The 15,527-nt window shown below is 44.4% G+C and overlaps 1 protein-coding gene across 1 annotated transcript in view; it reads left to right on the top strand.

Moving 5' to 3' along the window:
- The window catches only part of SLC25A38 (solute carrier family 25 member 38), a 60,423-nt gene that overhangs the window by 18,889 nt on the left and 26,007 nt on the right, over positions 1 to 15,527 (top strand). The window contains exon 3 of the mRNA XM_082266085.1: positions 11,032 to 11,211. Within this exon, the coding sequence (XP_082122211.1) occupies positions 11,032 to 11,211 (180 nt within the window). The remainder of the gene's footprint in view (positions 1 to 11,031; positions 11,212 to 15,527) is intronic.

Here is a 15,527-nt window from a genome sequence, read left to right as displayed (position 1 = left end):
GGACCCACCTATTTCCAGGCTGAATAAAGCCACGGTTATTCCAGTAGAGGACACTTCGTCCTTTAAGGATCCGGTGGATCGGAAGGTGGAAGCGGAGTCCCGCACTATTTTTTCCCTAATAGGGTCAGCATTTAGACCAGTAATTGTCATTGGTCTAGTTTCCCAGACACTTACGGAATGGGCGAGAATGGTGCGCCATGACCTGAAGGGGAAAGATATCCCCCAGGGAACATCTGATTTAATGGAACAGATCATACAAGGACTACAGTTTATCTGTGATGCAGCCTTGGATGCTACCCCTCTATTGGGGCATGCATCTATGTCAGCGGTAATCCTCAGACGTGTGCTGTGGTTGAAGTGCTGGTCAGCGGACCTAGGTTCCAAAAAGACCTTAACGAATCTCCCCTTTCAGGGGAATCGCTTATTTGGGGTCACCCTAGATGAGATCATTAAGGATGCCACTGGAGGCAAGAGTTTTAGCCGCCTGTGGCAAGAAAGTGCTAAGGGACCTCGTAACAAGCGAGGACCTTTCTTTACTGCCCATAAAGGGTTCGTACGCCCGGCTGGAACTAGCGGGAAAGGCAAGGCTCCTCTAGGGGGGTTCAAGAAGGGCTGATCGGACAAACAGAGGACCGACTCAGCCAAACCCGAAGCAAAGGATTACACAGCCTGAAGGTGCGCCCCCACCCGGTTTGAGGGTGGGGGGACGTTTTCACCGGTATTCAGGACATTAGATCGAGCATCGACTACTGCTACCGGTGCAATTCTTCCCTTCCAACTTTTAAGTACTACAGGGAGCGGTAGTCACCGTTCCCTGAACAGATCTTTTCCTTTACCTTTTCCAAAGATTAGTCTTAATTCCCCACAGGAATCGGATCCGGTTGACCAGACAGACCAAGAAGCCTCTAGCCAGGTGACTTCGGTCCCTGAGGTTCAACCAGGAAAGATCACCGTTCCTGATAGGAATCAGGTGTCTGATAAATGTGTGGGAACAGAAAACGACCAGACTTTCTCGGATGGTCGGGGCCAGATATCTCTAGGGACGCCTGGTTCAGATCCAGTCAGCGCCAGTGGTCCTAGAAATTCTAGGCTGGCCTCGTCAAGCCGGCCTGGCCGACTTGGACATGCTAGTCACAGACGTTCCGTGGGAACTTTGTCTCAGGGAGTGTCTGCGGTCTCAAGGACCAATCTACCATCGTGCTTTACAGTCGCTGGTTTTAATGGCCTGGCCATTGAGACCCAAGTACTGAAGGACAGAGGGTTGTCAGCTTCAGTCATTCCTACCCTTATTAAAGCAAGGAAAGCGACTTCCAGCAAGGTCTATTATCACACATGGAAGACTTATATTGCGTGGTGCGAATCTTTAGGATTTCCTCCACGTACCTATTCGGTGACTCGAATATTGGCCTTTTTGCAAAAAGGGGTTGAGCAGAAACTAGCCTTGAGCACCATCAAGGGTCAAGTTTCAGCATTAGCAATCTTCTTTCAGAAACCTTTTAGCTACCAAGTCCTTGGTGCGGAATTTCATCCAGGGGGTGCGGCACCTGGCTCCACCAGTCCGCGCGCCCTTACCGCCCTGGGATCTTAATTTGGTTTTGTCGGTTCTACAGAAACCTCCCTTTGAAAACATCAGGGAGATTCCCTTGCTTACTTTATCCCAGAAGGTGGCCTTCTTGGTGGCTATCACTTCTGCTCGCAGGGTGTCAGAACTGGCTGCATTATCATGCCAGTCCCCATACTTAGTGATTCATAGGGATAAGGTAGTACTTCATCCTAAGCCATCCTTTCTTCCTAAGGTGGTTTCAGATTTTCATCTCCATGAAGATATTGTACTACCTTCCTTGTGTCCTCAGCCTAATCATCATCGGGAACATGCGTTGCATTCCTTGGATGTGGTTCGGGCAATCAGGGTATACCTGAAAGCTACGGAATCATTCCGTAAGACGGATTCACTTTTTGTGATCACGGATGGCCCCAGAAGGGGGTTGCCTGCATCTGCCGCGACTATCGCCAAATGGATTAGACAGACGGTGGTACAGGCTTATTCTATTAAGGGTCGGAGTCCTCCGTTCCCTGTTAGGGCGCACTCCACTCGAGCGCTCGGTACTTCCTGGGCCTTCCGCCATCAGGCGTCAGTAGTCCAGGTATGTAAGGCGGCCACCTGGTCGTCGGTACATACCTTTACAAAATTTTATAAAATTGATGTGATGGCATCGGCGGATGCCTCATTTGGCCGCAAGGTTTTGCAGGCCGCAATTTGAGGAGACCGGAGGTCTACCTCGAGGATTTTTTCTGTTGAAAAATTTTTTTGTTGAGTCTCATCATTGAGGATGAGCATTGTAAAACTTCTAGTTGGCACCGGTTGGGCCTTCTAGATTGGATTTAATTTCCATTTTTCCCACCCCTCATTTGTGGTACTGCTTTGGGACGTCCCGAAGGTGCTGAATCACCGAGGACTACGTCTGTCAATGAGCGATAGAGAAAAATGGATTTTTGTAAAATCTTACCGTAAAATCCTTTTCTCTTAGCTCATTGACAGACGTAGTACCCGCCCCTCTGTTTTGGAGTTGGGTTGGGTTAAATTCTCTAAACACTGCTTTGTGACATAACTGATTTGCTGTGGCAGAGAGAGAGAGGATATACCCTCGGGGACTGCCCCTAGGGTGTGGCCAGAGCATTTTATTTCCTGTCTAGTCCTACTCCTGTGGAGGGCAGCATAACCCGAAGGTGCTGAATCACCGAGGACTACGTCTGTCAATGAGCTAAGAGAAAAGGATTTTACGGTAAGATTTTACAAAAATCCATTTTTCCCCATTCCCACAAAATATTTTGTGCCTTCTAATGATAATAATGGAGAGTTGTATCCCCATTTGGCTTGTCTGTGCATCATATCCCAGATCTTGTATACAACTCTCGTTATTTCGTGTGTATCTTCGTGTATTTGCCTATACTTTGGTAGGATTCCAAATGTTCCTATCTAATTGAGTTTGGCTTAATGTGCTTTCAATCTTAACCCATCTTTTTTTGTTTTTTTTGTTTACTCTATCATATGTGAAATCACAGCTGCCATATATTTTCTTTTAATATCTGGTGCTGCTAATCTTCTCTGTGTTTTTAGCTCTACTGCTCTCTAGGTTTTTTCCCTTTCCATATAAAATTTAGCAACATTGATTTTTATTGTGTTAAAATCTGCAGAGGGAAGGGCGATTTGTAGCATTTTAAATTTATATAATATTTTTGGCAGAATTATCATCTTAAGCCCCGTACACACGTACCGATCGTCGGCCGAAAAGCTTCGGCCGATGACCGATCTGCCGATTGTAGGCTTGTTAGTATGATGCCTCCGACAGCCGACAGCGCACATTCGGCCGAAAAGAATCTGTCATGCAAGCATTAAAATTTTTGTATGCCGACACCAGAGCGGCCGATTGTTCGCCAGTCAGTACAGATTTTGGCCGACAGACCGCAGATTTGCAAGACTGGGCATGCTTAGAAAAGAAAAAAGACAGGGAAAGTTAACCATCACATGACATCACTTCTGCAGTCGGCTGTAGTCGGCAGACAAAATTCTTGTGCAGTCTTTTGCACTTTTCAACAGACACCGACAGCCCTGGACAAAAGACGGCCGATCGTTCGCCGACGATCAGTACGTGTGTACGGGGCTTTAAACATATTTATTCTTCCCGACCATGAAAGTGGGCGGCTCAGTATTTTTCAGATGTCTGATTTTATCTCGTTTAACATGGGTATGTAGTTGGCCTGATACAGGTTTTCAAGTGATGATATTAAATTTATCCCTAGACATTTTGATTTTGCCCAAGAAAATGGGAATTCCCTCTGTAATGCCTGCTCTTCTTCTTTTTTTTTTATTTATTTTTTTATTTTTTTTTAACCTGATATTCAAGATTTCTGACTTTATTGGGTTTATCTTGAAATTTGACAATTCCCCATTTCTCTTCAGTTCTTTAATAACATTTTGAATCGTTTATTCTAGGGTTGTTAATAAAAAATAAAATATGGTCTGCATATGCTGCAATTTTGTGTTCTTCCTGTCCAACCTTCACTCCCCTTATATCTATATTATTCCTTATAGTCCTTATAGTCACCAATAATGGTTCTAAAGACAAGACGAACAACGGACGAGAGAGGGCATCCCTGTCTCGTCCCATTGCACATTTTAAACTGTGCTGATAAATTGCCATTCACTTTTACCAATGCTGATGGATTTCTATACAGTGCTCCTATCCACGGAGTCATCCTTGGTCCCATACCCAAATCCTTTATTGTTTCGCCATAAACTCCCAGTCTACCCTATATACATCAAAAAAAAATTCTGCACTATGTAAAAACAGTGTAAAAAATGTGAAACAAACAAGCTGCATACACAGACTCATAGAACAAAGTCCAAAACAATATATAACCAATATGTGTTGCGCTAGAAAGTGAATAATAAACGAGTGACAAAAGGACATCAAACACTGAAAATTATTATACGAGTGATGTGAACACCCTATATACGTGAAAATTGTGTAAAACAAAAATGAGGGACTACCAATCCCAGCATGTAAATGATAAATATATAGAAAAGTCCTTCGATACAGACCTAATCCCAAAAAATATATATATAAAAGTCCTCAGGTGAAAAAAAAGGGAAGCAGTAAATCAAAGTTAAGAGGAACCACAAGTCCCAGCAATAGCATAATGTCCAACAGAGCATTCACTGAATGGCACCCGTGATCAAGGGAGATGTAAAATAGACTGCTTACCAGACTTTTATGGTCATCTAATTTAATAGATAGACCACAACACGCTTATCAGTAGGGGCCAGTCACAGGGATCCCACAGGACACTCAGAGTAGCAGATCCAGGGGGAGCTGGAGCAGATATCATGAAGCCAATCCTCACATAGAAATGGGTAAGGCCCATAGGGAATAATCCAGAAAGGAGAAAGGGCACATAGTGTTATAACGTAATAAGTCTTTATTTAAAAAAAAAAATTGCACTTACTCCAACATGTAGGCATAAAAGCAGAAACAATGTATCCCATATACATAGATCAAAACTGCGGCATCCCGCATGTAACAGGAAAGTTTCTGGCCGGCGTTGGGGGCCTGGCTACGTCGTGTCTGGAATTACCCTGCCAGTCTACCCTGTCAAATGCATTTTCAGCATTGATTGACAGCAAGAGGGCTGGGGTGTCACGGTCTCTAAACTTATGTAATAACAGTTGTGTTCTTATCCCATTATCTTTTCCTTCTCTTCTTGGGATAAATCCTGTCTGGTCTGCATGGATCCACTCTGCCAATAAATCCTTTAATCGGGTTGCCAATATTTTTGCGTATAGTTTTGTATCTGCTTTTAACAGTGCTATTGGCCTAGAACTAGAACATAGGGTTGCATCTTTCCCATCTTTAGGTAGTACTGTTCTATGGGCCTGCAGTGATTCTACTCTCATTTCCCCCTTTTCATCTATCTCATTCGTATATGAGCAGTTTCGTGACCAATATTTCCTTGAATCTCCTGTAGTAATGGGTAGTATACCCGTCCGGATCAGGACTTTTCCCAGTTGGAGAGTTCTTTAGGGCCTCCATTACCTCCTCCTAAGAAATTGATGTCTCCAAAGGCTTGTACACTGTCACGTACCTGGTAGGTGAGCCTGACGTGTAGAGGAGGGCCTCTCGTACAACTCTGGCTCGTGGGCCTCTGATAGTGAGACAGCGGCCACAGGAGCACGGTGAAAAACAGCAATGAATCTATGCAGAAAGTCAGTTTAAATAGCCAGCTTGGCGCCATCTAATGGCGGTAAGTTCTAACTACTCTACTTCTCTGACATACACACTATAAGAAAATTGGGCGAACATTTTCGTCCAATTAATTTTCGTACGATTTTCGTATAGTGTGTACAGAACTTTCTACAGACGATTCAGAATGTTTGTACAAAAATTCTCAAAGTGACAAACTCCAAAATGTACAACTGTAGTTGTCCCTTCAGGAAAGTATATCCGCCCTCTGGGTCGACCAATCTCTCCTCAAGGGAGAACCTTACATCCTCAGCAAAGCCGATTGCTACTCCCTTTGCCCTCCTAATTGGTGAGTCTCCATAGTACCATATTGGTGCTAATGTGATAATGTTTTGAATATATTTTCACATTTGTATCTTGTGCAATATATGTCTCCTGTAAAGAAGACTGTTAGCATAGTTATGTCTAAGCTCCTCCAATACTTTGTGTCTTTTAGTTGGCGTATTTATTCCTCTGACATAATATGACAGTATTTTCAGACAATTCATATTGTCTCTCCTTCTCCCCTTACCTCTTTCAGTTTATTGCCCCCCCCCCCTCCCCCCACCTGGCCTAAGCCAAGTGAAGGAAAGGGGGTTTCTTCTAGGGATAGACTGATTATCGGCAAGGCCAATATATTGGCGGCCGATATGCACTTTCCCTGATATATCGGTATCGGCCCCGGAACTGGCCGATATTGCTGATATTTTTGTGACGTCATTCTGCCTTTTTAGGCCGCCTCCCTTGCCTTGGACTGCCTCATCTGGAGTCGGGACTAGTCTCGCAGGAGTGCATCACAGCCATACACCCACTCACAGCAGACCGGTGCCAGACAGCCAGCCACCCACATCCACAGGCCCTGTACCAGCCAGCCACAGGCCCTGTACCAGCCAGCCAGCCACCGGCCCTGTACCAGCCAGCCAGCCACCGGCCCTGTACCAGCCAGCCAGCCACCGGCCCTGTACCAGCCAGCCAGCCACCGGCCCTGTACCAGCCAGCCAGCCACCGGCCCTGTACCAGCCAGCCAGCCACCGGCCCTGTACCAGCCAGCCAGCCACCGGCCCTGTACCAGCCAGCCAGCCACAGGCCCTGTACCAGCCAGCCACAGGCCCTGTACCAGCCAGCCAGCCACAGGCCCTGTACCAGCCAGCCAGCCACAGGCCCTGTACCAGCCAGCCAGCCACAGGCCCTGTACCAGCCAGCCAGCCACAGGCCCTGTACCAGCCAGCCAGCCACAGGCCCTGTACCAGCCAGCCAGCCACAGGCCCTGTACCAGCCAGCCACAGCTCCTGTGCCAGCCAGCCACCCACCCACCACAGAGTGCCAGACAGCCAGCCACCCACAGACAGGGTGCCAGATAGCCAGCAACCCACAGACCCTGTACCAGCCAGCTGCCCACCACAGGGTGGTAGCTAGCCACCCACCACAGGGTGCCAGCCAGCCACCCACCACATGGTGCCAGCAAGCCAGCCATTAAGCATTAAACAAAAATTAACATGTTCAGTACCAGATTTGTGTTTTTTTTTTCAAAACTTTAAATGTACAAAATATTGGCCGATACCGATTATGCGATGGCCAAAATATCGGTATCGGCCCTGAAGAAACCATATCGGTCTATCCCTAGTTTCTTCTGCAGAGCCTCTGCAGGAATCTATGACTGAGAACAATCGGGGAGACGACATTGACTAGTAGTATTGTGGAGTTGGCACAACTTTGTTTTCCCTTTCCCCTTCCATCTAAACTCACTCAACTCCTCACCCCCCCCCCCCACCTGTCAGTTCTGGTAATCCACGTACTCTGAGATTCTTCCTCCTACTCCTATTTTCTTGATCTTCCATTTTAAATGCAAGATTTGTACGTTCCAGTTTTAACTCCTTCATCTCTCGTCTTAGTTCTTTTATTATATCTATATGACTGTCTTGTCTCTTTTCTAAGTCTTCCACTCTTGTTAGTAAGTGACCCAAATCATTATGGATTGTTGTTAATTCTTATTTTAAAGACTTTTCTAATCCTGCAAGCATGGCCGCCATTTCCCCTTTAGTGGGTGGTTTATTATCGCTGTCTGCTCTGCGATGCAGACTAGCTCTGCATCCGAATTCAGTCTCGTTCTGTTCTTAATTGCTCTGTGGTATCTAGGCCTAGAGATGGCCTGTTTTGGCCACTTTTTTCCCTTGCTTACGCTTGTTTTGTGTGGGTTCTTTGTGGTTTTTCTATGGTCTGTTTTCCCAGAGTGTCTTCATATATCATTAATTTTTTAATTGTGCCAGGTCTAGCACTCACTTTAGGGGACTTAGCGGTCACGCTGCCTCTTGCACTATTGCTTCCCAGATTCCTGGGAAAAAAATGCAATTTTCTAAAATCAGGATCCACAGAAAGTCACTTGGATCGAGCGGTGTAAAGCAAGTCAGTGTGGAGCGAGAATCCGCAGCCAAATTCAATAAGAGACAGCCAACAATAAAGGAAGACAGTGCTGGAATTTTTCTCACCCCTTTGTTAATGGAGTCGGTCAGGGTATAGCTGTCAGTCAAGTTGATTTCTGGTGGCTTTTCTGGCTGTCCCTTTAAGTCGCTCCAGACTACTAAACAAGCAAAAAATTGGGAGCATACCCTGAACCTGTATTTCTAAAGCTGGTGCAGCTATGAACCAAGCGACATGCATATTAAAAAAAAGAACTACTACTCTGGGCCTCCTTTTTCCCAGGGGTCCTCCGCATGGCTTCCTGTCTCCAGAGCTGCTCACTCCTCCCTTCTTCCTGGGATGAGTTATCCTAGATGCCGACACCTCTATGGCATGCTCTGCAGCTCCCAACCAGGCCAAGCTGCCGGTCTGTCGGTCCTGAGCACTCACGGGGGCTTGCTAGGCATCAGGATGGACCGAACAATACAGACAACCAGGTGACACTGTAATGTGCTCCCACTCCGCCCTGGCTCAGCACGGACCCTGGCGCTCTCATGCAGATGGTTGGATCGGGCTGGATGAGTCCCTTTGTGACAGGCAGATCCGGCAGTTCCCTCGCAGTACACTCCTGGACTGTGTCGGCCGCTCAGGCTCTGTCTTAGTGAAAGAGGCTGCATTGGGGGGAGGTGAGCGATGTGGTGGCTAAGGTGTGGGGATCCACGCCTCATTGTAGAATGGCGCAGCTGTTCCCTAGCGAGTTCTCACTCGCGCACCATCGCACAATGTAGACTCCTCCGCTTCTGCCTGCCAACTTCAGTCTCTGATGTAATTTTTGAAGACCCTGCAGTGTGCACGACTAATAGTTGTCCTGCGGATCTCTGCAGCTCCTCCAGAGTTGCCATAGGCCTCTTGACTGCTTCTCTGATTAAAGCTCTCCTTGCCCTGCCTGTCAGTTTAGGTGGACGGCCTTGTCTTGGTAGGTTTTCAGTTGTGCCATACTCTTTCCATTTTCGGATGATGGATTGAACAGTGCTTTGTGAGATGTTCAAAATTTGGGATATTTTTTTATAACCTAACCCTGCTTTAAACTTTTCCACAACTTTATCCCTGACCTGTCTGGTGTATTCCTTGATCTTCATGATGCTGTTTGTTAACAAACCTCTGAGGGCTTCACAGAACAGCTGTATTTATACTGAGATGAAATTATACAGAGGTGTACTCCTATTTACTAATTAAGTGACTTCTGAAGGCAATTGGTTCCACTGGATTTTAGTTAAGGGTATCAGAGTAAAGGGGGCTGAAAACACCACATTTTTCAGATATTTATTTGTAAACAATTTTGAAAACCATTTATCATTTTGCTTCCACTTCACAATAAGGTGCCACTTTGTATTTGTATTGGTCTATCACATAAAATCCCAATAAAATACATTTATTTTTTGGTTGTAACATGACAAAATGTGGAAAACTTCAACGGGTATGACTACTTTTTCAAGGCACTGTAAATGGGTTGTATGTTTTTTTTTTTTTTTTTTTTTTTTTTTGTCAGCTACACCAATTGGATTCAACCGAATCAGAGAGGATAAGCGGATAAGGTTTGCTTCACCCACACAGGGAAAGTTGCAGCATGCTTATAATGGCTAGGCCCCTTTGTGAGATTACCTTATCTGTATGGCATGTAAAAAGACAAATGAAAAAAGCAGACTCTGCCTTCCCAAAGCTTGCAATGAAGGATCCCTCATCAACCTACTGTTGGCACCCAAAGATGTCTCATGTATCATAAAAACACATTTCTGATCAACATTTCTGCTGTTGTAACATAAAATCTTATAGGGGAACACATATAAGAGGGGAAGCGTTAGTATACTGAATTCTTTTTATTGTGGGAATTGAGTTTACCTTCAAAGTAAGTGGTCAAAAATAAACCAAATTAATATCCTAATAAAATAAATGAGCTTTTGCTGGTGCAATATTTTCAATCTGGATCTGTTCTATGCAGTACTTTTCTACTGCTAGTTATCCTCTGTGTTCTAGGTTAATGACAGACCGCATCAGTCAGCCCACTGACTCTGAGCCTTGGCTGACATAGACCCACCTCTAGTCTGTGAATGGACAGCGAAGGAGAAACGGCAGTGTTCAGCTCCCCTTTCTGTCACTCTTTCTCCTCCTGTCACCATGTTCTTTGTCAGCATGTAAACTGTTGGCATCTTGTGCTGCTTTATCTGCTCCCATTCTGAGCTATGCTGTACAGAGCCTATACTGACTACAATTTATGATGTATTAATAAACACAGCTACATTATTTGTGCCATTTAAATCTATCTGTAGTTCTACACTTTAAAACGTAACTGTACCTTTTGGACCAATTGTCTTTTGACCTACTAAGTTCAACCCATGAGGGCAACCCACCATCTCAAAAATGTACATTTCTCCTTGATATCATTGAATCATTGTGTGCATTTGCTCATCTCTGCACAGCCTTTTAGTGTGCATACATGCCCCCCCCTTCCCACCCTATTGGCTAAACCATACATGTGAATGCTATCAAGTGTACTGCTTACCAATAGGAATGAATAGGGTTGCTTCACGCATGTTCACCAAGAGTAAGACCCGACGGAGACACTTTCATTGTAAAAGCTATGCAGCAGTCAGCAGGGCCACAAAGTGAATAATGCTGGATCAAGGAGGAAGGAATTTGAACATGTGGGTTGCAGTTAAAGTGGTGGGGGGGAAATGATTAAAGGACAGTTGTATCAAAGATACAATTATTCCCAAATCCTCATTATTTGAATGTGTAGTAGATTACTAGGTTTGAAGATTTTTTTTTAATGCTTCCTTTCTGTTTGTTCCTGCAGTCCTTTCTACGATGTATTCCTGGAGTTGGTATTTACTTTAGTTTCCTCTATTTTCTGAAACAAAAGCTTTTCTCTGGCAAGGAGATCCGCCCTCTGGAATCAGTTTTTTTGGGAGCAGGATCCAGAACAGTAGCAGGAGTTTGCATGCTACCCTTCACAGTCATAAAGACACGTTATGAGGTGAGTTGCAAAATGCACAAATTCATTTTATTGCAACTAATTGGCCAGACCGTAGGGTTCTAAGGGCCCTGGCTAAGACACAAGAGTCTTCTGTAGATACTTTCCTTTCCTTGTGATGGTGCATTACATAGTTAGGTTAAAAGTACACATGTTCATTGAGTCCATACAATAGTTTGTCAAAGGATACTGCCTCTCGACATAAAGAATTCATGGACAGCCTCATACAGGTGGTGATTGAGACCTTTTAAGGTTGAAGACTCCAATGCCTCTTCCAAGAGTGCAGAAACGATTCTGTGTTTTTGAAGGCCAAGGCACTTCAGCTTCCCTGATCATCAACGATTTACATTTTTTTTTTTTTTTTTTCGAGAGTGAGTTAAAGTAGCTAATTGGGCATTTCGCTTTCCCTAAGCATTTTTTTTTCACTTTTTAGCTCTAGAGAAATTAGTATAATAGTATTCAACACCATCCTCAATTGGTCTGGCAGTACCTCCACTTTTACAAGTCCTCAGTTTAAGGATCTGACAGAAGAGAAACTGGAATCTTTCTCTAGACTGCTTTTTCTGATACTGCTGGTTCGGCTCCCAGGCTAGTATTCTCACTTACTTTTTGAGGACCTGCGGACACCCGGTGACCATGTTGCCGCCGAAAAAGAACTCTGAGGCCACCGCCAAACTGGACAAATTCCGCCGCCAGGCCGGCGAGGCACCCTTCCAAGATGGCGCTGACTCCGGCGTGGACGCAGGCGCGGCGGCCGGAGCAGATACAGCAGCGGTGCTTGAGGCCATATCCACTTGCCAAGCCACCCTCTACTTACCTTGAACGGCTACTGATCCAGACCTATGGCATAGAGTCTTTCTCCCCTACATTCGTGGTGGAGAGGGCCCACCGTTTTTTCGGGCTGCCCGCCACCCCAGGGAGCACCACCTCGAACATTTATAGCAAAATTCCTGAACTACAAGGACAGAGATGCTATATTATGCCTGGCAAGGGAAATGGGTAATATTCCCATGGATAATGGCCATTTTCCCGGATTTTTCCGCTGATGTTCAGAGGAGGCGCAAGAGCTTCATGGAGGCCAAACGCAGACTGCAGATTAAACACATAAAGTACGACATGATGTATCCCGCACGTCTCGCGTAGAAGGAGAGGACCGTGTGCATTTCTTTGATGACCCTGAAGCGATCATAGCATGGCTCGAACGCCTTGAGACCCATGGCTAGTGAACCAATTAGCAACTTTCTGGATGCTGTTGTCCTCTATGCTCCTCCGGGCATGTCCTGCTGACCGTGGGCCCGATCATTCCCCTATCTACTACCGCCCTTCCCTTCACATGAGGCCCAGATTCATCATCTCTTCTCTTTCATCGGATCACCAGGATTTCCCTGCTCTTGCCATGCAGCTGTGTGTTACCTGACCTCCGGATCCTGCCCAATGGCTTCATGTTTCGTGACACACCTGCTTGCTGTGGGGATACATAACAGTTACAACCGATGGAGGGCTTTGGCCCAGCTGGGAATACTCCACTACTTGGGAGGTCTACCGCGTATGACATGCCGCTCAGCGATTTTTCGCCCCCGACACCTGCTTGGGTCAGGTGTATGGTCCAAGAGAGGCCCACCTGAGCCCACTCGCTTCAGACATAAAGGACCCCCGGATTACTCATTCCTTCTGTGGAGATTACTAAACTGCAACAACTAAATACCCTGTTTATAAAGGTTGTGAAGGGTGAGTGCGATACCTAGTGGGCTTCACGGGTATAGGCACTAGTACTCACCAGCATCATTATGCTATAGTAGCCTTTTGAACTTTGTCACTGGCACCTTTTTTATCAGCAGAGTCCAAGCTGGGGAGACCGCTCGCACTAGCTTTGGAAGCAGTGAGCTATAGTTTGGAAACATATACGGAGATGTCTCCTGTTTTATAGGCTTTTGTAATAGAAGTCCTTGACTATTTATTAACGCACAACTATTTTGCTTTTGATGATGTGTTCTACCTCCAAAGATGCGGGGCGGCGATGGGAGCCAAGTTCTCACCTTCCCTAGCCAATCTTTACATGGGTTGGTGGGAAAGGTCCCGCATCTTTGGGGGTAGAAATCCATACAGGGATAATACTTTCTTATATTGTCGCTACATTGACGATTTACTATTTGTCTGCCATAGATCAGTCAATTTTGAATTATTCATATCGTTTTTGAACAACAACGAATGGAATCTCACTTTTACGGGTTTTTCCAGCCCAGACAAAATTATGTTTCTGGACATAACTTTAAACCATGAAGGCGATAAAGTTACTTCCACCCTGTATAGAAAACCCCAGGCGGGCAATAGCCTATTGCATGCCAAATCAGGGCATCCCCTCCACACCATAAAAGGAATACCTGTGGGGCAGTTCCTTAGGCTCAGGAGAATTTGCCGTGACAGTGACACCTTTAAAAACGAATCGTCTTCTTTATACCAGCGTTTTCTCCAGAGAGGCTACCCAAGGTGGATGCTGGATAGAGCCTATCGGCTAGCTCTCGGGAGGAATCGCACCGATCTTCTACAACTTACTACGCCTAGTCACATACCAACAAACCATGAGTCCGATCCAAATCTCTCACAAGTGCCAACAGAAAAGGGTTCGTTCAGCCATAAAAAGATAAAAAATACCAAAAAAGATAAACCCATACCTTCGTTTACATTGGCACTTCCATATAGTCTAGAATTTAATGATATAAAATCTATAATTCGGAAACATCTACCTATTTTACATCTAGATCATGCATGTGATGAGATTTTGGGGAGAGGAGTCAATATTGTAGTCAAGAGAGCGGCCACTTTGGGAAGTACGTTATCCCCTAACTTGTTTCAAACAAAAACGATCTCCTCATCGCAAACGTGGTTATACTGCAGAGGCAATTACAGATGTGGGGCACAGGACTGTGTCACTTGTCCCCACATCCTGAAAAGCCCCCAATTTCAATCATCCACCAGTGGCAGGATTTTTAAAATAAACAAACTTTTCAGTTGTAATACCGAGTATATTATATATTTGATTACCTGCAAGAAATGTCTAACACAATATGTAGGCAGAACCACCAGGAGATTGAAGGATAGATTTAGGGAACACCTAAGCAACATTCGTTGCCTCAAATCAACAAATGTCGCCCGCCATTTTAATGACCTACATGAAGGGGACACCTCCCTGGTCATGGTCCAGATCATTGAAAAAATCTTAAAACCTAAGAGAGGAGGAGATATATTCCAGATACTCTGTAAAAGGGAGGTTTTCTGGATATTCAAACTCCGTACAAGATTACCTGAGGGCATGAACTTCGAGTGGGACGTGACACATTTTTATACCTAATTTTTACCTATGTAATCTTTGTCCAGTGATATGGGTAACAAAAATGTATGTATAGTTTTTTATATGGGTGGTCTACATTGGACATCCTATAATGTCTCTACATACAGGAATGTCCAGGGTCCCTATATTAGCCATGATATATGCATGCATATATGAGCTTTAAAATCATCCATTAAGTTTTTCCAGGACCTGTTTTCATTTAAGAATATGATTTCAGACACTATATATTTATATACATATATTTTTCATTGGTTAGAATTTTTGAAATTATATAGACTCCGACAGGTCCATATTGACATTTATATTTAAACATCTATGAAAAACAAACAAATATCTAAACAATATTTTTTTGGGGGTTCGTCCCAAATCTTTTTCCCCGCCTTTGGGATCTGTGGGTGTTATCAGTTTTTATAATAGTATCATGACATGAGCAAGCATTTCCCCTTCTCTCTCTTTTTTGCATCCTCTATCTTCAATATCATTAAACACATCTACAAGGCATTCATATGTATACATATATTAAACTTACAAATATGGTCACGTTATGTGATCCTGTTTTTTTTACGCATAAATATCGCCTTGTTTGAGGTATTTGGATTGAATTGGATGAGATATCACCCATATTGACCCATAGACCGGCCGATTTTAAACACATCGGGTTTTCTACAGCAATTTGGTTATTCCAAAATGGATTGATGAAATTCAATTAGCTGGCAGCCTATGTATTTTAACCCGTTCCCTTTGTTTTGCTTTTTTCCTTTCCCATTCCCCTTTTTATACTCACGGAACAATGTACCTCTACATAATTTTTGATTAGAAATAGTGCATCTCCCTGTGGGTCTTTGAAATTTTGTGGTTTTAAACACTGTTCACAGAAATCAGTCTATGAGCAAGTATGTGCATATTAGAACTTTGTTGCATTTTTCGCTATAGCAACAGATTGCAACAATGTGTCTATATTCATTTATAT

Source organism: Pelophylax lessonae, assembly GCF_965119305.1.
Source record: "Pelophylax lessonae genome assembly, chromosome: 8".
Taxonomy (NCBI): Eukaryota; Metazoa; Chordata; class Amphibia; order Anura; family Ranidae; genus Pelophylax; species Pelophylax lessonae.
This window is presented reverse-complemented; position numbering and strand designations above follow the sequence as displayed.